At 44.0% G+C, this 26,073-nt stretch overlaps 1 protein-coding gene across 1 annotated transcript in view; it reads right to left on the bottom strand.

Moving 5' to 3' along the window:
• LOC138293047 (hydroxymethylglutaryl-CoA synthase, cytoplasmic-like) overlaps window positions 1-23,264 on the bottom strand; it is a 38,891-nt gene extending 15,627 nt beyond the window's left edge. Inside the window, exons 1-6 of the mRNA XM_069232036.1 lie at window positions 23,116-23,264; window positions 18,287-18,741; window positions 15,066-15,191; window positions 14,029-14,193; window positions 4,889-5,057; window positions 4,635-4,805 (exon numbers count right to left, since the gene is read on the bottom strand). Coding sequence (XP_069088137.1) covers window positions 4,635-4,805; window positions 4,889-5,057; window positions 14,029-14,193; window positions 15,066-15,191; window positions 18,287-18,741; window positions 23,116-23,216 — 1,187 coding nt within the window. The 5' untranslated portion in view covers window positions 23,217-23,264. The remainder of the gene's footprint in view (window positions 1-4,634; window positions 4,806-4,888; window positions 5,058-14,028; window positions 14,194-15,065; window positions 15,192-18,286; window positions 18,742-23,115) is intronic.
• Window positions 23,265-26,073: the final 2,809 nt, after the last annotated feature.

Here is a 26,073-nt window from a genome sequence, read left to right as displayed (position 1 = left end):
GCTCCAAACTTCTTCAAACTTCTGGATCTTCTTCCAGAAGTCTTTTTGGGGTCTTGCAGTGCCCACAAACTTGGTTCAAGGTTCCAGAAGCTCTGAGTTGCTCCTTGGCAGTTGGGACTACAGTTCTCAGAATGACCCTGATCAGATTTCTCAAAAGGTCACTGGACGCTGGTCAACTGGACACTTCTTGCAGGACTTGATGCAGGGGACTTTTGATAGCTCCTTTACATCTGTTGCTTACTGGGAATCTACTTTCTGGGTCTTGGGAAGCAATAGAAAGTCCTTTTTGTGGTGAAGCCCAGAGTGTGCAGCTGGTGCAGTCCTTGTGGGTGTAGTCCTTCAGGTGCACACCAGAGATTCAGCAAGGCAGTCCCTCTTCTTCTGATTTTCTTCCAGCAGGGATCTAAATTACTGGGCAGCTCTTCCATATTTATCCATGCTCCTGGGTTGGCAAGAAGGTGGGCACCCCTGACCAATGGGGTGCACGGTGACACTCTCTCGGGTGACCACTTCCTGTGAAGTGTTGCAAAATCGATCCCTGAAAGCACTAGTTCACAAAAACACAAAATGGAGAAAGTCTTTCCTGGGAGGTTGGATCTGGCTAAGCCCACCCACTGGTATGGCTAAGGTTCCCTAACACACCCCTTCCAGCCCCTCTGATAATTCAATTACAGGGGCTCCTATCTGGCTGTGAGTGCAGGGAATTGGATGAGGGGTCTGGTTTCTGTCCTAAGTGTCTTTCCTACCTATGACGATCCGTTTGGCCAGCCTACACCTTTCTTGCTCTGCCATCTGCTGTTGCAGATCTCCACCCACCAGATGCTTCCTTTGTTTCAGCCCAGGCCACTTCACACCTCATTAAGCTGGCTTGGCTCAGACTGCCATAAGCTCACCACTGAGGAAGGAAAGGATACTACTGGGCTGGTTCAGGTAACTTTTAGAAAGAGTTCTAAAAAATATTTTTCACTGTAATAGTTATAATAAATCTAACATTGGCAAGTTGCTGGATGTATTCTAACTATTAATTTGATATCGTAAATGACATATTAATTTATTTCCTATCAGAAATAAGACTTTATTATTTTAAAATACAGCCTTCCGATATTAGCCTAGCTAATGCACTGCAATGGGGAAAACAAAATTGACAGTTTTCCTCACCGGGGCTTATAAAACAACTTCTGTAATGTCCCTGCATATATCTACAATACACAAAAAACCCTTAGGACACCTAGGGCAGACTTTAGGGGTGACCATTAATTCCAAAGTCGAATTTTTGATTTATTTTATTTTAAAAAGCAGCCAGCAAGAGAGGCTTGCCTTTAAAATGACACCAGACACCAAAGCAGGGCAGCCATGGGTGCCCTAACTCCACCAGAGTCTCTAAACCTATGTGCCTACCATATACTAGGGACATACGAGTAGGGTGTCAAAACCAATTATAATCATACCTAATTTGCATATACCTTTTTAATCAGAGCACAGGTCCTAGGGCACAATCAGAGTCAGAAAATACCAGTATCAGTCAAAAATGGGGGCAAAAAGTGAGGGGACTTCTGCAAAAAAGCCAGTTTTCTGACATACTTTATCAAAAAAAGTACATGGAATGATACAAACAAAGAAATCCAGTACAGCTACTCCTGTAGATACTGCAACTTATTGGAGACATTTTAATCAATGATTGCAATCATCATCTAGGCCATTGCTCAGCCACGGGCTACTGCCAGGATGTCAAAAGACTACCTTAACACATTCAGTTTATGAAAAACAACACCGTGTGATGTGCATCAGGATTTTGAATGGTTTCTTCCCACAGCAAATGTTAACTGTGGACAAATGTCATAGAAAACCTTTCCATCAGCTATTTGTTAGAGAACACAAAATATTGTTAGAAGTATGGCATTCACTGTGTGAAATCCAGATGATCTTGGCACACATTTCTCCACTGACTTTCACAAAACGCTTGCAAAGTAGTAATGTAAAATGTTATAAGTGAGCTTTGAAGGGTAGATCAACCCTTGCTTTTTGGAAGTTGGGAGTCATGACTTGGATAAGGGATGATCAATCTGCCAATTAAATCACAGATCATATTCCTTCTTTAGAAAATGCATTATGGAGATAAACAATGTTGGGATGAACTGAATTCCTGGCTTGAAAAGGAATTCACTGGTTAACCCACCTGCTCATTATTCTTCACTATGCAAAACAAAAGCTCAGTAAGTTTATATCAGTCTAATTATAGCAATCTAGAAGGCCAATAATTCCATGTAGTCTATAGTGAGAACAGGATGAGTGGTGTTCATGTCAAATAATTGCTGCTCCTCATTATGACCCTTAATCTTAATCTCATGATCTGCCTAAAATTCCTGGCAGGGTGCAACACTCTTCACCTCTGTGGATCTGCTCTTTTTAGTCTAGTTTTATAAATATTGTTTTTTTCTATAAAAAAGTAATGTTTGGCCCTCAAAAAGTTGGTTTGGTGCTGTCAACATTGCAAATGTCCCTGCTCTTCTCAGATCCTATGCAGTTTATTGCCCGTAAATCAGAATTGAGAATTTTTATCTCTTTCGATGTTATCCTCTAAAACCTGAATTTTTCTTGTTCAACCTTAAGTTATTTCGCTGGCAATCACCCACCATTGCTTTTGTCTTCATTAACGTTGTAGACAGGAACAAAGTAATTATGATCCCCCACAACAGCTGCAGCCCGTCCTTTAGGGGAGAGGGGCCACAGCTCCCACCTTTTGCCCCTCATGAAGAGTGCCTGTCAGGCTGAGCAAAGGTCAGCCTGACAGCCACTCTTCATGTTCATATCAGGCAGCCAGGAGAGAGACATGTGCGATTTGCGCAGACTACTGGCTGTCTGAGCTGAACTTTGCTGGGCTGAAGAGGTCACAGCTCCTATGGGCGTGACCTCCTCAGCTCAACAAAGGTGCCTTGAGGCCCTTCCCCTCAGTGACGTCAAGGTGAGTGTCAATCAGTGACACCTCGTCACAGAGTGGGGAGGGGTCAGCAGTCTTACTGACCCCATCCCAGAGAGGGAAGGCAGCAGTCCCAACCCTTCTGGGACCTCCAAGGCTGAAAGTAAGTGTGTGTGTGTGTGAAGGTAAGTGTGTGTGTTTTTTAAATGAATGTATGGTGCGTGCGTGTATGTTTGAATGTTGATGAGTGTTGTGAATGGATGTGTGTGCTTGTGTGAATGCATGAGTGTGAGTGTGCTGCCCTCCCTCCTAAAATTACCGGCCGCCATTGCCCCACAACCTGACAGAAAACTCCCAGCTGATCAGGGGCTTTGTTCTTAGTTTTCAGAAAAACACCCATGTTGTGGATTTGTTACAGCAAAAGAAACACATGCCACTATTGTACATTTTATGGGGAGCTCTACGGTTGATTGCAGGTTGCCACCTTCCCAGCAGTTTGGCAACCTGTCCTCCAAAGCTACAGTAGCATCTAGAGAAACAATTAGCCCCATACTGAATAACCTGCGTCAAGCAAAATGGAAGACAGCAACAAAATCCTTTGAAGAATTTGGCATTAAATGCCACTAGTTTGTGATACAGAAAAGTTTGCTATGATGACTAAACGTTGGTGTGTTTTCTTCGTATGTAGCCTTCGATGTTCACATAGTGTTCATGCCATTTGCAAGCTCATTCATTATAGTGAGTTTTCATCCTCTAGTCAGGCATCCCTTTGCAGTAGTTCTGGCAGAGGTGTATATTCTCCCTTTCACCGAAGATTCCTGTCAATCATTGGACTGGTAATAACAATTCTTCTCCTTTGGTATATCTTTTTAATTATTGAGGGAAGTCTGTAAATCTTCTGAATGTAAAACTTGCCATCAGCAGTAAACCTGACTTACCATAAAAATATTGTAACAGAAAGCCTTTGATATTTATCTAAGTCTCTGTATCTTCGTTGATGCCAGTTGACAACAGATTGTTCTTTCTTCTCTTATTGTCCACATTTTCCATCCAAGTCGGAGTAAAGGCATCAAGCTGATACTTGCTGATACTGACTGTCTTGTCTTTCTCTCTGTTTAATATCTTTCCAGGTAGCAATCTAACCATCTGTCTGTACTTCCTTTATGTTAGACAATAATGTTGTCCATAACTTTAACATTGAGGGATTAGATGACGTTTTTATTTCATAGCTGAGGCAAGTGAAGATGCAGCTTTGCTGGTAGGTGATTGGCCTACTTTCTTAGCCTTACTTCCACTTTGTACACACCAAGTAGGTAGTGGAATCAGCTCTGCAGTCCTATTGAGCCAGAGAACAAAAACACAAACTGCTATAGCACCTAACATACACCTTCTCTTCCCTATTAGCAATTGCTAGTCAATACCAGATGCTCAGGTGGTTACCTGTTGAACCATATAACAATTTTCAATTTTTGTATTGCCCTGTCAGGAGCTGGAGCAGGTTTAAAGGTCTGTAAATGTATTGAGGTGTTTCATTGTTTAGTCATATGCTATAATATACAAAACCAGTCCTTGATCTATGACAAGGGAGTATGCTGAACCCTTGCCCCACCTTTCTGGCTTTCACCTTTGATGATTTAATGCCTGCCGTACGATCATGTGTCTGTACAAGGTGTACTTAAGTCCCTCACTGATTAATCAGATGTTGGTCTGTACTCACTGTGCAAGGACTGAGGCCAGGCAGCCATATACAGAAGGTGTGTACATGTTCCCATTTTGAGTGGCGAGCAGGAGCGATGGTTTCGTTTTCTGGTTAAAGAGACCTTGACTGGCTTTCAAGAAAGCTTTTTCCACCTCTTTATTGGAATACGTTTCTTGCAGCTTTAAATTCCTATACAAAGAAGTCGGTATATTAATTTTCTAAAGAAGAAGCAAATTACACTGAAAAGGCACTTTAACTTCATATTTCCTCACCTAAAGGCTTGCAAGCCCTTGTATATCCCAGATTCTGTGTTGGCGTTGGGGTTATTGAGGAAGTCGATGAGCATCATTCGAGCAAAGGACTTCTGCACCAGCTTACAGAATGGAGTGTGGAAGATCATGTGTTGAAAATCATTCAGGGTGAAGGGCTCGGAAATTCCATCTGGGAAGAGAATAAAAGGAGTAAAGCACTGCCATCACAGAGAGGCAGACAGAGAAACGTGGGCTTAAAATGCACCAATATGCTCACTGAGAAGGCAGTGAAGAGGAAGAAGTGAGACAAAAAGCAACTCAATGAAACACCCAATCAAAAGAGGCAAAGGAGAGGCAGGTATGATTGACAAAAATACTCCCAGAGAGACAGAAAGGTGAACATGAAAAAGAGAGGCGATCAATGAAGATCAGATTAAAAGATAACAAGGCACTCACTCAGCGACAGGCAGTAAAAGGCAACAATCTAGTACTATGCAAGAAGGCATGGCAGATGAAATAAGAATAAGAAACAGTAGCTTTCACAACTAACAGACATTCTGAGAAGCTTCAGCCCACAGAAGAGACTAGTAACATCAATGTTTAGAAAAAGGTATTGGTGATAACAGCATCGGCGCTATAATAAAAATAGCACGGAATAAAGAGGAAATTCACTTTGCTAGTTACTGTGCTAATGAGAGAGAAAACGTGACAAAGTGACAGCCAAGAATATATAGACAGCTAGTTGGGAATAAAAAGAGAGGGAGGCTGGATGGATAGAAACAGCCTGATAAAAGTGAAGCACAACATGGTGAAATACTGACTTCACCTGGAAATCCCCTGCTTGCCAAATAGGGCAGACCATAAAGCCATGTTCATTAAATCTTGTATCGCCGAGAAACCAACTGGCAACCAATTAGGAACCCACCAGAAATGTCATGTAATCCCCCCCTTCCCATGACCAGGTACAACTCAAGAAGCAGATACATCTTCACTAAAGCACCAGATACCCAACATGCTCAGCATTCCCAGACATCTGCTAATGAGCAAAAGCCTTGAAAGAACTCTGTCAGGCCATGGCACTGTTAGAGCACTCTTGCCCACATGGCAGCGTGGCTTTGTTCATATTGAGCCTAGGTAGGCCAAAGCCATTTCTGCTGTGTACTAGTTAAACACTCATCATGAGCCTAATGTCAGGTTCAGTGTGTGCAATCCCTACATCACTTCACACACAAACATGCTGCACAGACTAGACAAAAACACTGCCCAATTGTCGCGCCGCGGCGGACCGTGGCTCGAGCCAAGAATTCGGCTCGGGGTGTGGCTGCAATCCGTGGCGGCCGGACATGCCGCGCCCCTGCTATATTCTATTATTCTTGAGGCCCCAAATTGGGCATGGGGCCTCGGAGACTTGTGGGCGCAGTGCACCCTCACTATTTTCTTGGACACCTCCCCCCACACCCCTCACTTACCTCATGAGCCTATCCTTTTGTCCTTCTTTCTTTTCTTTTTTTCCTTTCCTCCTGTATTTATGCACTTCTCAAGCTGCCATGTTCTTTCTTCTTCCCAGCATGCCTTCTTTCTCCCTGGATGCCTTAGGGACCTTTTTCAACATGGTGTCTTTTCTCTGTATGTTCCTATTTTTTGTTCCCAATCCAATATGGTGAATTTCTCCTTCCTGTTGGTCATTTCCTGTTCTTGGGTATGTAAGGTGAGCGATTCTTGTTCTCCTTGCGCTGCAACACTTCCTTTGGTGGTGATTTTGCTCCTGTTACTTTTTTCGCCAGTTATGTTTTTTCCTCGCCTGTTCCAGCTTTTTTCAGTATTAATTTTCCTGTTGGAAAGACTTCCCTTTTTGCTTCTTTTTAGTTCCAGGGAGTTCCTGCTTAGAGGTTTTTCCCTTTTGGGGTTTTTCCTCTGGGACTCCTTCTGGAGGGCACGGACTGCTTTTGGCGTTCCTCTTTCGGCAGCACCATGGCTACCACAAAGGGCCGCCCCTACCTCGGTCAAGGCAGAACCTGCAAAAATCAAGACCTCACTGCAGTTCCAGTGGGCCAAAAACATAAACGACGAGTAGCCCATGACACCAATAGCATCAACCTCATCTATCCCGATTCCATTAATCGTCTAACAGAATCCACCATGAGACAATTAGGCTTGTGGCCTCTTCCTTCAGTAGTTTTCTCTGCAATCTGCCCCGCAGCTGATTTAGTTTTCAGGCTCTGTTATTAGGTCAGAAAATATATACTATTCATCACTGAAATTTGGGTCATCGCCACCTCGTCATACATCTGGATGTCCTCATAGCTAGGGTCCAGAGCTTATAACATATTCTTCGAAGTAACCTAGTGGAGGACTGAAAGTCTCTGTCAACTCCTAATATCTGCATTCTCCAGGAGACCTTGCACCTCACATCCTTGCTACCTGCCACTGACTCTCTCCTCATAAGGACCAAACTCACCCTAAGCCCCATCATCAACCACACCATTAACATCTCACTTGCTGAGCTCAAAATCCCAGAGGACAGGCCTTCCAAGAAAATAGGAGTGATCCTCCTAACCTCGAAGACATCATCACCACCCAGCGCATCAAGGGGCTAATACACATTCATGGGAATAGGACAATCATCTTCACCCTTACTCAGATAACTAAATAAGGCTGATGACTCTGCCATCCCATTGCCCACCCATCACTTTGCCATCCCATTCTCCATCAATCACAAGAGCAACTAAAACCAGCTGGGAAACATTATCATTCCTTTAATGTCTACACACCATTGACACACTCAAGCATGACCATATCCTATCACCAAATGTGCAATCGATGCCAATGTTCTGTCACTTATGTATTGTCCCAGAAGAACTGTAAAACACAACATTGGCACAGCAGTTAAATTATAATCTACAAAAGGAGGTTTTGACAAGAAGTGCTCCATCCGCAAACATTAATTAAAATGGCACAAAATGCCTTCTGGAATTGAACATTTGCAGTTCCTCTTCAAGAATTCATATCATTAAGGTCAAAGCTACTTTAAGCAATTTGGCCAATACTGAAGACTTCAATAGAAGCAGAGCTCTAGTTAAGCACTACATACTGCATAATCCCAATGCCATACACACCCATCACCCACTCTGAAAAAGTTACAACAGCCTCATCACTTTCTTCACAGAAAACATAGTCGAGAACAGACAAAACAGACCACTCAGATTCACCACTGCCATGAACCTCTCCTTCAAAGATGTCACCAAAAAAAGATAGGTAAGTACTAGATATCATTGATGCAGAAAATCTCTCTGCAGAACCACAGCTGGTGCTCTTGTCTTATCTCAATTGGGTGGTGAATCCCTTAGGCTTCTCACCATATCAGGTGACTGAAGAAATAAGATTACATCTCTCCCACCCTGGGGGATCTACATTAGCTACTCATAATCATAAAGACCTGCTGTATCATCTACAAAGTAGAACATTCTCAGTGGAACAGGGAGCCAGTGCAATACCAGACAGGAATGAAACATCAAACAATTCCAGAGGCAAGTCTTCTACAGCAATACATCCAGAATCTGCAGGGGCGTAGCTTGGTTAGCAAGATTGCAGTGGGTGGGGGGAGAGATGAGCTTCAGATTTTTTGACAATCAGGTTGACATGTAATGATTAAATATATTATACGACAAGCAGGGTGCATGGGATGGGCCTAATGGGTAGTGGAAAGAGAGAGGAATGCAGATTGGTAGGGGTGCTAAGTGAAGGAAAACACAATATTTTGTAAAATTACCAATATTTTTGACATCTTTAAAAACATATGGGGGGAAAAAATAAGATAATATCCCACTTGTTCAATGTATATATAAGACCTAGAAGGACAAACTTGGAGTCGCCTGAAATAACTCTATTAGACGACCTGCTTAAAAAGATCCCAGGAGGAGAGACAATTATGATAGGGGGTGACCTTAATTGCAATTATGAACCCATAACTGGATTTGAACATTTAGCAGAAGAAGAAGATCGAGCCAGAGCAATTCCTTATCTAACAATAGAAAAAACTGTCCCAGGCACAGTGGCTGCATTGCAACTTATGGGCCTTACATTAAAACATGGACTGAGGGCATGTAATGGTAGAGTGGGTGAAGGAGGCCTTAACTTGGATACCTTCCAGAGAGGCAACTCTACCTCGAAAATAGATTATATTTTACATAGTATAAGTACATGGGGAAGATTAATGACTTTTAAAATAGATAAAAGAAGGGAAAGCGATCACTTCCCGTTAATAATTGAACTTAGCGCCCACCTCCTAGATTTGGATTTGGAATATGTAGAACATAATAAGGTGGAGTTACAACCCTTCCTCAGTAACAACAGACAGGATATAAAATGGCCTGCAATAATAGGCAATCTGGAGACTATGACAAATATTTACCATACATATTCTAATCTCCTAGAGCCTTATGTTGAAAATGAACTTACTGATATCCCCATCACGGCCATCCACCAATCAATGAGTATTGCACTAAGACCCTTCCTGACCAAACAGCCACGGTACAAGCCCAAAAAGGAGATTGTGCAGATCACCCCAAGCAGCCCATGGTACACTACCAAATGTAGGGAGAGGAAAAGGGAGCTGATAGAGGCTCTAAAGCAAAAGAACCAATTGGCCATACAGCAGGCAAGGGCCAGTTATAAGAAAACACTGGCAACTGCCCAAAGTAACTGGGAGGATCAAAAATGGCAAGATCTCCTGGAAGCAGCAAAAACCAGTGATGCTAGGATCTTCTGGAAAATAGTTACCCATGGTAGCAAAGAGGGGAAAATTTCTACTGATCATCATATAGATCCCAATACATGGGTTAACTATTTTACACACCTTTATTCTGATCCCCCCAGCCTTGATTTCTATCCCTCAAGACATAAAACATTAGCCACTCAGGGCATCTTACCCGAGTTACAATTTAGCCTGGAGGAGACGGTGAACGCCATTGAAGCAATCAAGCTGGGGAAAGCCCCCGGTTTGGACAAGATCCCGGGGGACCTGTTCAAACATAGTTTAGAAATTTGGGCACCTTATCTAAATCTTTTAAGTAACGCTATATTAAGGGGAGGTCTTGTGCCCGAGACATGGAAAGGGGCAGAAATAATCCCAGTCTTCAAAAAAGGTTCCAGGGATGAACCAGGGAACTATAGACCTATTAGCCTCTTAGATGTCACGCAAAAAGTATATGCTAGACAGCTGCTGAATAGGATTAACAGCTGGATAGATGGAAACAGCATACTGACTATATACCAAGCTGGCTTTAGACAGCAGACGAGCACAGTCAATCAGGCCTTTAGGCTATTGACGATAATGTGGAAATATACTAGACTAACGAAAGGCCATCTCTATATCGCATTTGTGGATCTGCGCGCAGCCTTTGATCTAGTGCCAAGAGCCTCCTTATGGGCTGCACTAGGGAAACAGGGTATGCCAGGGAACCTCTTGAGCCAGCTAGAGAGACTACATGAAAATACATTTGCAAAGGTTCGGTGGGGGCCAAAGGGTGAGTTGACAGACCCAATACCTATTAAGAGGGGGGTGAGACAGGGTTGTGTGCTTGCCCCAACCCTCTTCTCACTATACATTAATGATCTGGTTCACTATCTGAAGCAAAGCAACCATGACTCACCAAGATTGAACGGTGATTCTGTCCCCGCCCTCCTCTTTGCAGATGATACCATCCTATTATCTCAAACTCCCATGGGCTTGCAAACTTAATTAGATAAATTTAGCGAGTACTGCAGCCGGAAGGGATTAGAAATCAATACGAACAAGACCAAATACCTGACTGTTAACCCTCATAAAGCACTCAAGAGAAACATTCGGATTAGAGGGCAGGCATTGGAACGAGTAACAAATTTCAACTATCTAGGGATACTCCTTGATGCTAAATTGTCATGGGCACCGCATGTTAACAAAGCTGCTATTTCCTTAGCGCATAGCTCCATGGCAATTAGCAAAAATTATAAATGTTCAAGGTCTAGTATTGTCTCACCAGTATTTGAGATCTATAGGTGCAAAGCACAGGTTGCTGCCCTATATGGTGCTGAACTCTGGGGATTCATAAATCTAACCCCATTGGTTACCCAGGAAAATAATTTTATAAGGGGGGTACTGGGTCTCCCTCCATCTACTCCACTGATTCCTTTAACCTATGATATTAACATGAAACAAATAGGTAAATTGGCAGCCTTGAGGCCCTTGCTTTACTGGTGCAGACTCTGGTCTACCCCTGAATTAATCCATTATAGGCAAGCGCTAATTGAGATTATAGACTTGGACAAGGCAATTTCCCTCCCGTGGCTCCATTATATAAGACAATGCTTTTACACTCTTGGCCTTAAATTTTACTGGGAAGAACCACATACACTAACAAAACAATCTAAGATTCAACTAAAACAAGTATTTTGGGACTTTACCCTTAACAGCCCTCTCTACAGCAAGGATCTAGGCAGACTTACTTTAAGTTTCCTGGATATCAAACCATTACCGTATGCTGAGGAATGGATAGATACTATCCAACCTAGACGAGCAAAAGTTTTATTTATGAAGCTTCGATATGGGACTCTCCAGGTTAAGGCTTTTACTTCTAAATGGGGTCCCTCCAATGGGAGAAGACAAGAGGTGATTTGTGGGCTGTGTAATATGGAGACTCCTGAAACGGCGGACCATGTCCTTTTAAACTGCAATGCCTATGATAAACCAAGGAGGAAATGGCTTCGACCTATTTGCAGGAACGTTGGAATCAGGAACTATAATGAAGCAGCAAGATTCTTGAGATCTAGTACGATACCATACGTTGTTTTTGGTTTAAGCCGGTTTTTACTAGCAATTTCATTTATTAGAGACAAGGCGGGCCTAAGGCTCTAGGATTCAGTTATTTATTCATTTTATTTTAAATAGTCCTCCCCTACCAAAACAAAATAAGTGCCTGATGGCACTGGAGGCAAAATCTAAGGGCTTTATAAAAATGTAATACTGTAATTGATTCTTATTTATAGCTTTTAAGATTAATATTTGCTTCTATCCAGACAGTCGGTTTTAGTAGCTAAATGAATATTAATTGTTGTTGGAATAATGTGTCTTTTGTAATACTTGATTGTCTGCCTTTTTTGGCCTTCAGCCGAATATAGGCATGTATGGGAAAAAGAAATCGTTGGGCATTAGAGATTTTCACTCAGCTCTTAAAAACTAGCAAATCAAGACCACATCTGATGGTGGTAGGCACATTGCCAAGATTCTTAGAGGCACTTTGGTATGCTAGGGACAAATGTCTTACAAAACAAGCACGAAATTCTATCTTTACAATGGTCATTTTTTGTGCTTACTTATAGTTCTAGAGACCAAGTGAACTTTCTTGCCAGTACACAGCCATTGCTATTAACAGTCAGATATCAATCCCATTTGTTTTGTGCACACAGATTGTATTTATGGTTATTCTATAATATTCTTGGTGTTTTGTAAAGTGATGTGTACTGTGTATTTCTACAGTGTTTTAATCGATCATTTGCTTATTCTTTTCTTTTATCTAACTGTACTGTATGACCTTGGGGGAGTCCTGGATTTTATTTTTTTTAATCTTATGATGGGTCTGGTTTTACTGTTTTAACCAAATCGCTTTTGTTTTCTTTTAGAAATGTATGAATTGTGTCGGTATGCTTTTATGGTATTGTTTTACCGAAATAAAGCTGAAATTGAATTGAATTAAAAACATAGAGGGAGAGTGTGTGTGTGTGTTTTGTCTGAATGTATGTAAAGCTTCCTGGTGAAATCTGGCAGAGCATCTATATCCAACTATGTATCCAAAAATTAATTTATTATGGTGGTGTAGCACTCCCCCCCCGAAGCTACGCCCATGAGAATCTGGGAAGACAACCCTCTGCACATCAGGCCTGCTCCAATTTTCCTACTATGTTCTTACAGGTTAGGACAATGCTGAAGAAAACTCTCTTCTCACACTACCCACCTGAGTCAAACATAAAAAGACTGTCCAGCCAACTCCTTCTCTCAATTAATGTTAGGAATCTACCAATCTACTGCACTGAATGCCCAATTACACCAAGCTTAGAAACAACGAGAGAGGAACGAGAGGGAAGCACAAGAAAACAAGCAATAAAGGGCTAGAGGAAGAGAGAGATATATGACAAAAAGTATAAAGCTGTAACTCCGTTTGTGTAAAGGTGTGAGGGGGGACCTGGTCTCATGTATATACTGACTCTACGAGCTCAGGGGCCCAGTCTAGGAGCAAGAAGGCATTATAATCAGTTTACCTGGAATGACTATGATGAGTGATCAATAGTATAAATTCCTGACTTGGTGAGTGCCTGCTTGGCTGTGTGGCTGTATTTGATGTGAAAATTGCCAAGCCCAAGCTGAGTTAACTGTTTAGTAAAAGATGTGGTTTCAACAAGAGAATGTTGACATGATTGACCTGTTGGTTGTTTGGAGGTGGTTAATACTGGAAAGACTGAAAGCTGTGTCGTTGCAGATGGACATCACTGGAATTAAAGTTGTATAGAGGGAGATGGATGAACAAGATTGAATGAAAGTTGTTAAGCAGGGTGATTGATAATGGATTGGATGTAAGTAGTTTTTTGGGAGAGGTGGATGGTTGGATAAAATTATATTAACATTAGTATGGACTTTGTGATGGGATGGTGCAGAGGTAGTTTGGTTGAATAAGAAAACATCTGGGGGTGAAGTGGATAGAAGTTGTTTGGTGGGAAAAGAGATACTTGGAATAGGATTGAAGGGAAGGTGCCTTGCACCCGGGAGATGTATTTGAGGAGTTTGATGGAAGTTGTCTTTTCCACAGAGCTAAATTGAGCGTGGGGGAGATGTGTTTGGTTGGAGAAGACAGCCATTAAATTGGAGGGTCGTTGTGCAGTGTAAAACGCTCCAATTGGTTGTATGGAAGTGGTTTGGTGGGTAAAGTAGATGGTTGTGATTGCATTGGATGACATGTTTCACTGCAATAGAGTATGTTGAAAAGAAATTAGAATTACGTTGCTTGTTACACTACTTTTGATATTCTGCAATGCAACCCAAAATCTGTTTTGACTGGCAGTAGAAACAATTCAGATGGGATTGTAATGTGCTAGTGCAGATGCCACCACTATCCCTGCCCTCCTACACTCACCTCTCTGCCGCTGCTCATTAATCTTCTTGCGGTACACCGCGTAACACTGGTCGAGGGCACTGAAGTAGCACTCAATGGAGAGTTTCCCATCCACCACTGGGTACTCGGAAGACAGGTCTGGCTTGTAGAAATCATAGACATGCTGCATGTGCGTCCCTCTTACACCTGGAGAAGACCAAGGCATTATTTTAGCTTTCCCCTTAAATAGTTTAGGAAAGCGCGGTAAGAGATTGCATGTCAGAATATTGAGTACAAAAATATTGTGCTACAAACATAATGAAGCCAGAATATTAACTACCAAAATTTGGTGAAAGTAACTGTACATAAATAAGGCTAGATTATTATTCTTAACTCCACATCCACCTACCATGAAGATATATATCAAAATGCTATATATGTCGAGATATTGATTGTAAATCTGGACTTGTCTATGTAAGCGTACCTTCAAGATACTTTTGTGTCGATATTCTGGCTACAATATTTTTGTAGCATGTTATTTAAAGCTTGATTCCGGTAGTATGCCCAGCAGGTAGCCCATGACACACTTCTCTTCTCATAATGGGCTTTACTTGAACTGTGAGAAGACCTGAACACGCACCTGCATGATAGCCCTGCCAGCCTACTCCCGGGAGCTGTGGGAAGCCCACATTAGAAAGGCTGGCACCTTGGTGGGCCCAACTCACCATTTCACCCTTCAAAGTGCGATTAAATGAGTTGGGAAATAATAATTATTTTTATTTAAATGCCAAGTGATAATTCATTTTGCGATGTATATAAAGGGCACTATTGCCAAATGCATGGCTTTAATGGCTCTTACCATGAGTTGGGTAGGACAGGAAGAAACTGAAAACACTATTCCGAAGTTTGTTAGAATAAAAGTAAAGATTTCCCAACTCCACCCATTGTGTACATCCCTTCCCATATACCCTTAATGACAATGGCATGTTGTTGTAAGCCACCTATGGGATCTTTGACTGCTAGCCCAGCAAGATGAAAATAATCACAATAATCACTTAAAATAATGAATTAGTGCAAACCTCTCTCAAGGGCTAAGGGAGCATTGGGCCCAACGAGCATTGCTACAGCCCCTGCGCCTCCTGTGGGTCGGGCACTCCCTGTAGCATATACTGCAATGTCGCCACACACCACCAAACCATATCTGCCTGCAGAATGAGAGAAACAGATAAAGATATTGGTTAAGGTTAGATACAGGTGGGAAGATAATATGATTAATAGCATGCACAGACAACTCGTGCCCTAGAAAGGCAGAATATGCATACTGTAGCACGGCGGGGTGCGTTGCATAGACCGCAGGCTGCGCGGCCTAACAGGAAGCAATAACCACACTGCAGCCTGCTGTATGCTTAACTGGCGCGCCAAGACCATGCGGGCCGAGTGCCTCTTTATTTTATTACCTCCGCTCCGGACACCGTATAGCGTCACGGAGCAGGCAACATTGTAGGGGAGAGCCCGGGTGTCTCTACACATACCAACAATCAGCACAAACTGCACTAGAGGGAATTACCTACATGTAGGGTTGAGGCAAGGTGATCAGCCATTCATGTATACTGATATACTGCCTTTTACTTGCTTTTAAAATGTTGCTCATACTACGGAGATTACAAATGGATCTTAGTGTGAAACTTGAAAAGTCCAATGAATTTAACGCTCTGCCAATTGCAGTACCTCAACAGTTTCTAGTACCTAAGACAAAATAAATTAATTGAAACCTCAGTCATTCATGTGTCAAAGACAAATACAGAACATGCGTCCATGATCCTAAACTATATTTCAGTGGACGCCAATGGCACTCCTTGCTTAAGAATTCATCCATTATTGGCCTAAAATGTTGGTTGGCAAAGTGCTTTCATTGGTTATGTCAAATAAGATCAGGGAGCGATCAGACTAAGAGAATGGAAGATAATTGCAGATAATTGGAAATGCTGGTTATTATTAAAGAAGAGTTGTGTTTATCTGAGGCATAACAATAATGAGTTGTGTTGCATCCTTTAGCGATAGATTGCAGCCTCTGTTAGGGTAGAAACTTTACAGAGTAATTTAGAGTCCTTTAGACAAGAAAGCCAAGAAGCTTGGTATGTCTTTATTGGACATCCAGAGCTGTTCCGTTCACCATGAGAAAGTAGGGACTGAAGCCTACCTAATGTAGTATGTGCCTGCTGCACCTTACATAGCATGTGAGCTGATAAACAAACTAGGGGCCATATGTAGAACACATTTTCCAATTGACACAGAATGGGAAAAACCCTTTGCTACATCTGGCCCTAGGACACTGTTTTTTTTAAATATTATGAAAGTGAAAGGCATGCATGAATGCGCTTGTTTGTTCCTTGTGTAGCAGTGCTACACGTGGCCCTATGGGGGATTGGGGTGGGCACAGGCAGATAACCTTTACCCTGCAAGTGGTAGGTGGCTTAATGGACTGCGTGGATTATGTCTGCCAGTGCGTGATCGTACACTTTAACAGATATGCATGCGCAAAGTTTGCCTGAGCTGTAAAGTTTATATGTGAGGAGTGCCTAGGAGGCAAAGTGCTCAAGGCCGGATAGTGTTAGATTACTCCTTAAGTGTATCCAGTGCTTAATTTAAGATAGTGGTTGCTGGTGGAACCCAGTCAGGCTCATTTTGGGCACCAGGACTTGTTTTTCCTCGTCAGATAAAAGGGGATAAGAATGAAGAAGCAAGATTGAAAAACAGCACAAAGGGGTGACATAAGGGGTGAGAAAGAATCTGCAATAGTGCAATAAAGGGGGTGGGAGTGTAGAATGATGGAAGAAGGAGACATCAGGTGCCATCAGAATGAGAAGGCCTTGGTATTTAGCAACCCCAACAGCCTGTAGCACAGGCGGAGGGCATCTGAGGAAAAACTTTGGGCCCCTGCACTTATAATTTTACAAATTATGCACTGGGTGTTTCCCCTGGCGTGAATAGCCTCTTAAGGGTTTCCACTGGGCTGAGACAAGGAATCTGGTTAGTCCAAGGGCCAAATATGTATATACTAGGTGTTGTCTGTGTGGACCTGTCCCCCGCAGTTGCAGATCATGTGTGTGAGCTGGCACCAGACACAGGCATGGGGCAACAACGGGCAGAATCGGAAAAGTAAGAAGACAGTTAAACTCTGTCAACACAATAGGGCCACTGTCTCTACTGTTGACTCTGGCTACCAGGCAGTCACCTACCTTGTTCTGGTTGCATGCTGCCCCTAAGCATGACAATGCACAACCAGACTAGCCTAGATTGGTTCCTAGCTTGGGCGCCATTGCGGTGCACATCTGGGGATTTTCCCTAGATAGTGATTGGTGGGAGGATACACCCACAACACAGATCTTCAGCGGCAGCAACGTCCAGCCACAATGCTGCTCTCTTTTCCCTATAGGCCTATAAATGTTCAGGAAGCCTGCAAGTACCAAGGATAATATTGCCTGGGAGCCAACATGGTAAGAGGGATCACAATGGTAGAGTTAGTACAGTTAGTACGGCTGTTCATGACCCGTAAGACGATCTGGTCACTAGAGTACAATGTGCATTACTTCCTGTGAAAGTCATTCTTTTTGTATGTCTCATGATTTCTTCTTCTTGAGGCTGTGTACGGTTCTCACCTTCCTGAAAGGAATCCCCTTGGTACTTGCCATGTAGAAATTGAACATTTGCCTACTATGGGTGCCTCCATTACAACAGCCTGGCACTGCAGTCCTGTGTGTCTAGTTATTTGACAGAAAGTTTGAAACAGTCCCTCACCTGGACTGAAACATTCAGGTGGAAGTACAAGGAGTCTATGGTTTGGGTTATGGGAACTGGCCATACAATACACACCGCCTGATCTTCCACTTCTAATAGAGGAATCACACCTCCCTTCTTTCCCTGCCATTTTGGGTCCCTTGATTCAGACAAGGAGCAATATCCTACAGTGTGGGCCTCATTAATCCTTGGTGGGACGAGGTGGTACCAAAGGTTCCAATTATCTTAATGGACGAATTAATCTTAACTATATGTAGTGAGAGTATGTGTGCCCTTCCCCTGCTCCTCCCTTACATATTAGACACAAAGTTTCACCTGTTGACTTGTCCGTGAGATCGCCCTGCATGTTCACCTATAGTCATTGTTACTCTTGGCTTCCGCTCAAAAAGGAAAACAACCCAGTAGAAACTTCTTCTGGCCAGGCAAAGGTCATATCAGTTTTCTCATTAAGCACCCTCCCGTTGTCCCACATTACAAAAGGCTATTTTGGCACTCTCCTTACCATCCCAAGAGCTGGATTCCACCCAGTTGACAGCATTGAAGAGGGAGGCGGTGCCTCCATAGCAGGCATTGGTAGTGTCGATGCCCTCAATATCTGTGTTTCCAGAGTCCTCGAACAGCTGCATCAGCACGGTCTTGACTGCCTTGGACTTGTCAATGATTGTCTCTGTTCCCACTTCCAGACGGCCAATAGAGGAGCCCGACAGGCGATTTCTTTCCATGAGTCGCTGCACCACAGTCAGGCACAGGGAGTTGATGTCTTCACGGTCAGAGCAGAAACCCATCCTCGTCTGGCCCAGGCCTACTGTGTACTTCCCAGCGTCCACCCCATCAAACTTCTCCAGCTCTGTCTGATCCACAAACTGTGAGGGGAAGTAGACCTCTAGGGCCAGGATGCCCACGTCCTGGGGCCATAAATCAGACCTGGCCTTGAACAGCGCTGAAGCAGAGGCAAAGCTGTGGACAAGACACATTGACATTAGTGAGGTTCAATCATATGAGGTGGGGGCCTGGGATCTAGTATTTAGCTTGTCAACTCCGGGGGTAAAAATGACAGCTTCTAAGCTTTGCTCCATTATAATCAAATAGTGTGATTCCGGGGAAATTAGTTTCTCTCCTTTGAGCCTCAGTTCTCTCATCTGAAAAACATTGGTAGTGTTTAGAAATAGTACTGGAATGTTGGGGACCAGTCCACTGAACAAGCTTCTCAATCTAACCTATTTTTCAGGGGAAAGAAAATCGCATAATGCACATGTGCTCTGTGTATGATTCTAGCTGACAATGGATTTCAAAGCATAACACTAGTGAAAGTCTGATGGTGACTTCCGAAATACCAGATTGACTTTGGTATTTAAAACAATTGGACCAATAATGTAATAGCCTTAAAGCCTGCTGTAGTGGGCAGCACCGGCAATTAAAGTTCAGCTCTCTTCTTACCACAATAATGCTCCAGTGGTCTGTTAATGGCAGATATAACCCATGCTGTATGCCAATGTAACTTTTTTTGGATACCTGTAGAGGACACAACCGACGCATGCCGCAAAAATGCAACTTAGGAGTTTAAGTTTAGCGGAGAGGAGGAGGAGAGGAACAACATGGGGAGATTGTGGTGGTGAGAAAAGTATGGATGAGGGGTGCAACTGGTCATACACGAAATGATGAGAGAAAAGTAAGGTATTCATTTTTATTGCACTATTTTAAGTATTTCAATTTAATGAAACGTGAGTCGGCAACGAAAAAAAAGGAAAGAAGGGGGTGAAGTCATTCCTGATAAATGAGTTATCTTTATGCATTGGCCACACTGTACATATATGTCATGTTTCTTATAAAATGCACAAGAGATGCAGAAATACTTCCCCTCTGGCATTGTGCAAAAGTACCCTTTTCCACCCTTTGGTAAACTCAAACCTAGATTGGGATGTTTTTTCCAGATACAGCATATTTTCTCAAACTTATGTGGGAAACCTCTCCCCTCATATGTCACCTTCTCTGACGCCATGCACCAATCCATATTATGTCACCATTCCTCGACGATTGGCAAACTAGGATCTCCCCACTTTTGTGCTATATCTCTCCTCACTACTACCAAACCATAATACAGCGCAATTTTCAGTATCTTACTATTGTCTGATCATCCTAGGCTCCCAATAGTTTTGTGTACACTTTAAAGTGCGGTGGCATTCCGTTGGCCTTCTACAATATGTTCACAGCACAGACCCAGCACCTTTGTATGGGTGGACAATCCTATGTGTTTTGGAGCATACCTGCCAGACCCATTCCCTGAAGCAAATACCAGATTATGCACGTAAAAATGAATAAAGCTGCTGACTTGTATAATACATCCCATTGAGAACCTTCTGCTAGACCAATCAAAAACCCAATACGCCTCCTCTCACATTTATCCTTGATTATGAGTGAGTTGGTGTTTTCTGACCCCTGTTTAATCCCCTGTTTGTGAATTTGGTGGTATTTATCTCATCCGGTAATTACCAGTGGAAGTAGATATCTCACCCTCGATAGGTTAAACCTACTGGCATTTAATAAGAGAAAACTGTACAATATTTACTGTACCATCCAGATTTTGTAGCGTTTAGCACACAAAAAAGCATTATTCCTCAGAAATGTGTAATAGGTGTTATCTATCGCACTTGAAAACGTATCCCATGGAATCGTTATTTATTTGGTGCATTAAAAGTGTGTTTTACTGCTTTGCTGACTTTCATCAGTTTAAGGGTTCTTTACACACACTATGGAATAAAATGAAATATGCCTGCTACCATGTTTCATAGCTTCCTAAAAGCTCATTCTAGTGTTGCCGTAAATTTTGTCCTGTGTTTTGGGAGATCTCTTCCCAGTCGCTGGACAGTCTCCTCGCTCTGGACATTGACTTAGCAAGTGTGCCTTTGACTTTAATGAAAGTCATGAAAAACGTCTGATTTTCTCCATGTTGGGCAGTAATAGCCTGCCACAAGCAGAGTGCATTGAGCCCCTCATGAAACTGACAGCCTGCTGTCTTTGGACCTGAAGAAGTAATACCAGCCACGCCCCTGGCTGTCCTCTCTCGTGGTGTGGGCGTTCTTATTCCTGGACGCTTTCTCCCATATCCTAAAGTACTCTGGCCCATATTTATACTTTTTTAGTGGCGCATTTGCGCTTGTATTTTGTACGTTTGCGCCGATTTTGCGTCAAAAAATTACGCAAATATGGCGCTAAAAAAGTATAAATGTGGGTGTTTGGGTGCTGTGTTCCCTGTTTTTTTTTCGGGACGAGCCTGTGAGTGCATTCGAGACACTATTGTGGTCAGTAAAGGGCCTGGAGCCCGCCTGTCACTCACCATTTGTTGGCTTTTGTGGCACTCCTCTTTACAGCATCGTAATTCGTCAAGGCATGCTTGGCACCATTTCCGTTCCTCATTATGGAGCAGGGATCAAGCACTAATTGATTTCAACTTAATTAGTACCCATCTGCTGCTACCAACTGATTGAGGTACTATTTTGTTCTAACTTCCAGTACCTCACAAAACAGGTGTGTGACTGGTAAAAACAAAATCGCAACTTTTTTTAAAGCTAACTTGATTTTATTTTTTTGTCATCTGCTCTCAGTTTCCACTCGTTTTTTTTTGTTTTTGCTCGTGGGCGCTGTTTTCAAAAGATGGCTATTAACTTGTTTGAAATGTGCGAGATCTATTGCATCGCAACTGCTTGTCTACACTTTGTTTCTCCAGGCTCTTAACTCTCCATCTCCCTTGTTGTGGGATGTGCTCTCATCTCTCTTGGTAGTTTCTCTCCATTGTCTCGGTAGGCTCTCTCACCGGTCTCTGGCACCCTCTGCCTTGTCCTTTAATACTTTCTCCTCAGACTCAATGCCATTGGCAGATTTTTATAGCATAATTTTTGGTACAATGCCATTAGACATTAGAGAGCTTTGCAGAAGCACCAGATTACATTACAAAAGATCAGAGTATTTTTATTTTTCTAAAGGCAAAGGGAGATTGAATGATTTGCTCAGAATCCCAGGATGGTGAGCCGAGGGGACTCAAAACTGGCTCCTCAATTCGAAAAACATTAGCTCTGGCCCTGAGGTGATGTCTCTTCAGGCATGCCTTGTCTCTGAACACTTTCCTTTCTGTCCCAGCACCAAATATCTTTTACACTGTCTCGGTTTTTCCTGGAGGTTCTCTATCTCTGGAGGATGCCTTCTCTCCTAAGTGTATGAACGCCCTTTTCAGGTGTCACCTGCAACAGGCCGTGCGCTGTAGCTTGCAGAGAGATTGTATACACCAAGGGGATTGGAGCCTGACCAATGCTTACCATTTATTGCCTTCATTGTCACTCTTATTTTCTGCCTCCTAATTGGGTGGTGCGCCCCGGCTTCACTTCCTCTTTTTTTCTCGGTTGCAACAGCCAAGTAGGGATTGCTTCATCTTGATTATAGTCCTTCCTGTGCAGGCGCTGTGACTGGGGTACTATTTTTCTTTTTTGTGATACTATTTATATCCTCAACCCAGCCCCCTTTGTTACCTCGCCTCTTCCTTCACCTTTCGTTTTCAGCCTCTGACTTCATTCATGGAACCTCCGAGGTTGGCTTTTCTCATTTGACATTATCGTCCACTCACCTTTTCTCTTCCTTTCTTTTCTAATCGTAACAGGAGCAGGTTTTTTATAATGCGAACCTATACCTGGTGCAGGTCCCTTGAGACCTTTGGAGACCTGAAGCTGTCAATGCGGTCCGCGTCATAGCGCTTTTCCCCCTTCCTTTCAACCATGTTGCATAGCGGTCGCGCTGCTTTGCACTATGGCTAAAAACAATGAATAGGACAATAGATCTGGCACATGCGAGACCTATTTGCTTTGGCTTTGCTTGTTTCTACTTCTGGGTGCTGACTCCATTGACTCAGCTTGTCTCAGTGTTGCCTCCCTCCCTCTGTCTCTCTGCAGCATCTCTGGAGGCTCTTTCCTGTTTATTGACGCTCCATTGGTCCAGGTCTCTAACCCTTCCCCCCCTCTCTGAACCGCCTCTAGCTTGCCTCTGGGTGCTTTCTGCTGTCCCCGGACGCTGTCTCCCAAGCGTGTGGGCCCTCTTTAGCCTGTCTCTAAGCAAACTCTCACTGCCTCTGGATGCCTACTGCTGGCTCCGGACGCCCTGTCCCTGGTCTCTGAACCCCCTGCCTCTGGGCCCTCGCTCATGTCTCCGGACGCTCTCAGCGTAGAGTCTGGGTCCACTCTACCGTCTCTAGGCACTCTCTCCCCTGTCTCTGGAAGCTAGTTCCTGTCTGTAAAAGTCCTCGCTGGCTCTCTTATTTCCTTACCCTATCCCGACTAATGCACGTACCTTCTGCTGAGGGCTGTTGGTGCCTCTCTCAGGCAGTGCTGTCTCTGAAGCTCTCGAGTGAGTTGAACATAGCGCCTCGTTCTGATAAAAATCCGAGACATGTTGTTGTCCCTGTTGTGCCAAAGGAGAGAAACCGGAGAGGGGTGGCTCAGGCTCCTCTTTATAGCGTCCTAGCACGTCGCCCTGCCCATCCCTACCTCCTATTCTTTTTCACAGTGGGCTCCCAGCTACCAATCCAAAGTCTCTGCCTCTTTCACGCGCACCCTCCTGTCTACCTCACTGTTTGCTTTCATCTGAAACTGTGGCAAAGGTGACTGAACTCTGACCAACTTAGCAGGATCCGCTGGTGCCTCTTGTACCTTTGACCCCACCACTCCCCACAGCCCATATAACAGCACATTCTCGTCAGGCTTGGCTGTAAAACAGAGTTTTTTGAAAGGCATTTATGCTATTGGAACTGACAAAGGTGGAATGTGGTGCGTGTGAATTGCTGGCCTAGGGTGGGGTGCAGGGTATGATCTGTGGCTGTGCACTTAGTTGCAGGGCGGGTATGAATTGCGGGGATTAGGCGGGATGCAGGGTGCGATCTGTGGCTCTGCACTTTGATGCTGGGTGGGTATGAATTTCTGTGCTTGGATGGGGTGCAGGGTATGATTTGTGGCTGTATACTTAGCTGCATTGTGAGTATAAATTGATGGGTTTAGGCATGATGCGGTATGATCTGTGGCTGTGCACTGAGATGCAGGGTGAGTATGAATTTTGGGGGTTAGGTGGGCTGCAGGGTATCATCTGTGGCTGTGCACTTTACTGCAGGGTGAGAATGAATTGCAGCACTCTGTGGGGTGCAGGTTATGATCTGTGCCTGGGCCCTTAGCTGCAAGGTGAGTATAAATTGATGGGTTTAGGCATGATGCGGTATGATCTGTGGATGTGCACTTAGATGCAGGGCAAGTATGAATTTCTGCACTTATGTGGGGTGCACGGTATGATCTGTGGTTGTGCACTTAAATGCCGAGTGAGTATGAATTGCAGCACTTGGTTGGGGTGCAGGTTATGATCTGTGGCTGAGCACTTAGCTACAGGGTGAGTATAAATTGCTTTAGGCGGAGAGCAAGGTATGATTTCTGGCTGCGCGCTTAGATGGGGGTGGGTATGAATTGCTGCGCTTAGTTGGGGTGCCGGGTGTGATCTGTGGCTCTGCATTTACCTGCAAGGTGAGTATAAATTGCTGGGCTTAGGTGGGATGCAGATATGATCTGTGGCTGTGCACTTAGCTGCAGAGTGAGTATAAATTGCTGGGTTTAGGCGGGATGCAGGGTATGATCTGTGGCTGTGCACTTAGCTGCAGAGTAGGTATAATTGCTGGGCTTAGGCGGGACGCGGGTATGATCTGTGGCTGTGCACTTAGCTGCAGAGTGAGTATAAATTGCTGGGCTTAGGCGGGATGCAGGGTATGATCTGTGGCTGTGCACTTAGCTGCAGAGTAAGTATAATTGCTGGGCTTAGGCGGGATGCAGGTATGATCTGTGGCTGTGCACTTAGCTGCAGAGTGAGTATAAATTGCTGGGCTTAGGCAGGATGCAGGGTATGATCCGTGGCTGTGCACTTAGCTGCACAGTGAGTATAATTGCTGGGCTTAGGCGGGACGCCAGTATGATCTGTGGCTGTGCACTTAGCTGCAGAGTGAGTATAATTGCTGGGCTTAGGCGGGACGCGGGTATGATCTGTGACTGTGCACTTAGCTGCAGAGTAAGTATAATTGCTGGGTTTAGGCGGGATGCAGGGTATGATCTGTGGCTGTGCACTTAGCTGCAGAGTGAGTATAAATTGCTGGGTTTAGGCGGGACGCGGGTATGATCTGTGGCTGTGCACTTAGCTGCAGAGTGAGTATAAATTGCTGGGCTTAGGCGGGACGCGGGTATGATCTGTGGCTGTGCACCTAGCTGCAGAGTAAGTATAATTGCTGGGTTTAGGCGGGATGCAGGGTATGATCTGTGGCTGTGTACTTACTGCAGAGTGAGTATAAATTGCTGGGTTTAGGCGGGATGCGGGTATGATCTGTGGCTATGCACTGAGATGCAGGGTATGATCTGTGGCTGTGCACTTAGCTGCAGAGTGTGTATAAATTGCTGGGCTTAGGCGGGACGCGGGTATGATCTGTGGCTGTGCCCTTAGCTGCAGAGTGAGTATAAACTGCTTGGTTTAAGCGGGATTAGCTGCAGGATGAGAATGAATCGCTTGGTTTAAGCAGGATGCAGGGTATGATCTGTGGTTGTGCACTTAGTTTCCGGGTGGGTATGAATTGTGGGGCCGAGGTTTATTATAGGATACATTTGTTGGGTTTGGGTTGCCTGCTGGGTGCTTGTGGTTTGTGAGTCTGTCTTTGTGTGGTTTGTGAGACAGGTTAGCAGCACTCTGAGTATCTGTTTTGAGACTGTGGCTAGCCAGAGAGTGAGTAGGAATCGTGGATGTAGGGTTTGCAGCAGCAATAGTATTAATTGTTGGGATGATGCTAGGTGCGTGGTGAGTGTGAATTGTGGGAGTGGGCTCCACAGCAGGATGAGTATAAATTGCTGGATTAGGGTAAACTGCCCGTTCACTACCGAGAGGTGGGAATTTCCCGAAGTTCAGCAACTGAATGTACCTAAACAAATTAAGCACATTCACTCATAGACTGAGCCGCGTCTGCACAGTAACCTGTTGTCACCTGGCTACATCAACTTAACTCTAAATCAAAGAGGGGGAGGGACCGGGAGGTTATATGGTCCAGTGTACTGTCTCCCAATAATCATATAACATACAAAGGTACACTGTTCCACACATGCTCAAGATAGCCTAGGGCACCTGGGGTGTCAGGAGCAAGAGCCCTCAAGCATCACAATGGATGACTGGCATCATCATCGGGAATTGCTCCTCGCCAGGCCGGCGCTGCAACGCCTGACGGGCCCCCTTAAAAAG

Source organism: Pleurodeles waltl, chromosome 4_2 (assembly GCF_031143425.1).
Source record: "Pleurodeles waltl isolate 20211129_DDA chromosome 4_2, aPleWal1.hap1.20221129, whole genome shotgun sequence".
NCBI lineage: Eukaryota > Metazoa > Chordata > Amphibia > Caudata > Salamandridae > Pleurodeles > Pleurodeles waltl.
This window is presented reverse-complemented; position numbering and strand designations above follow the sequence as displayed.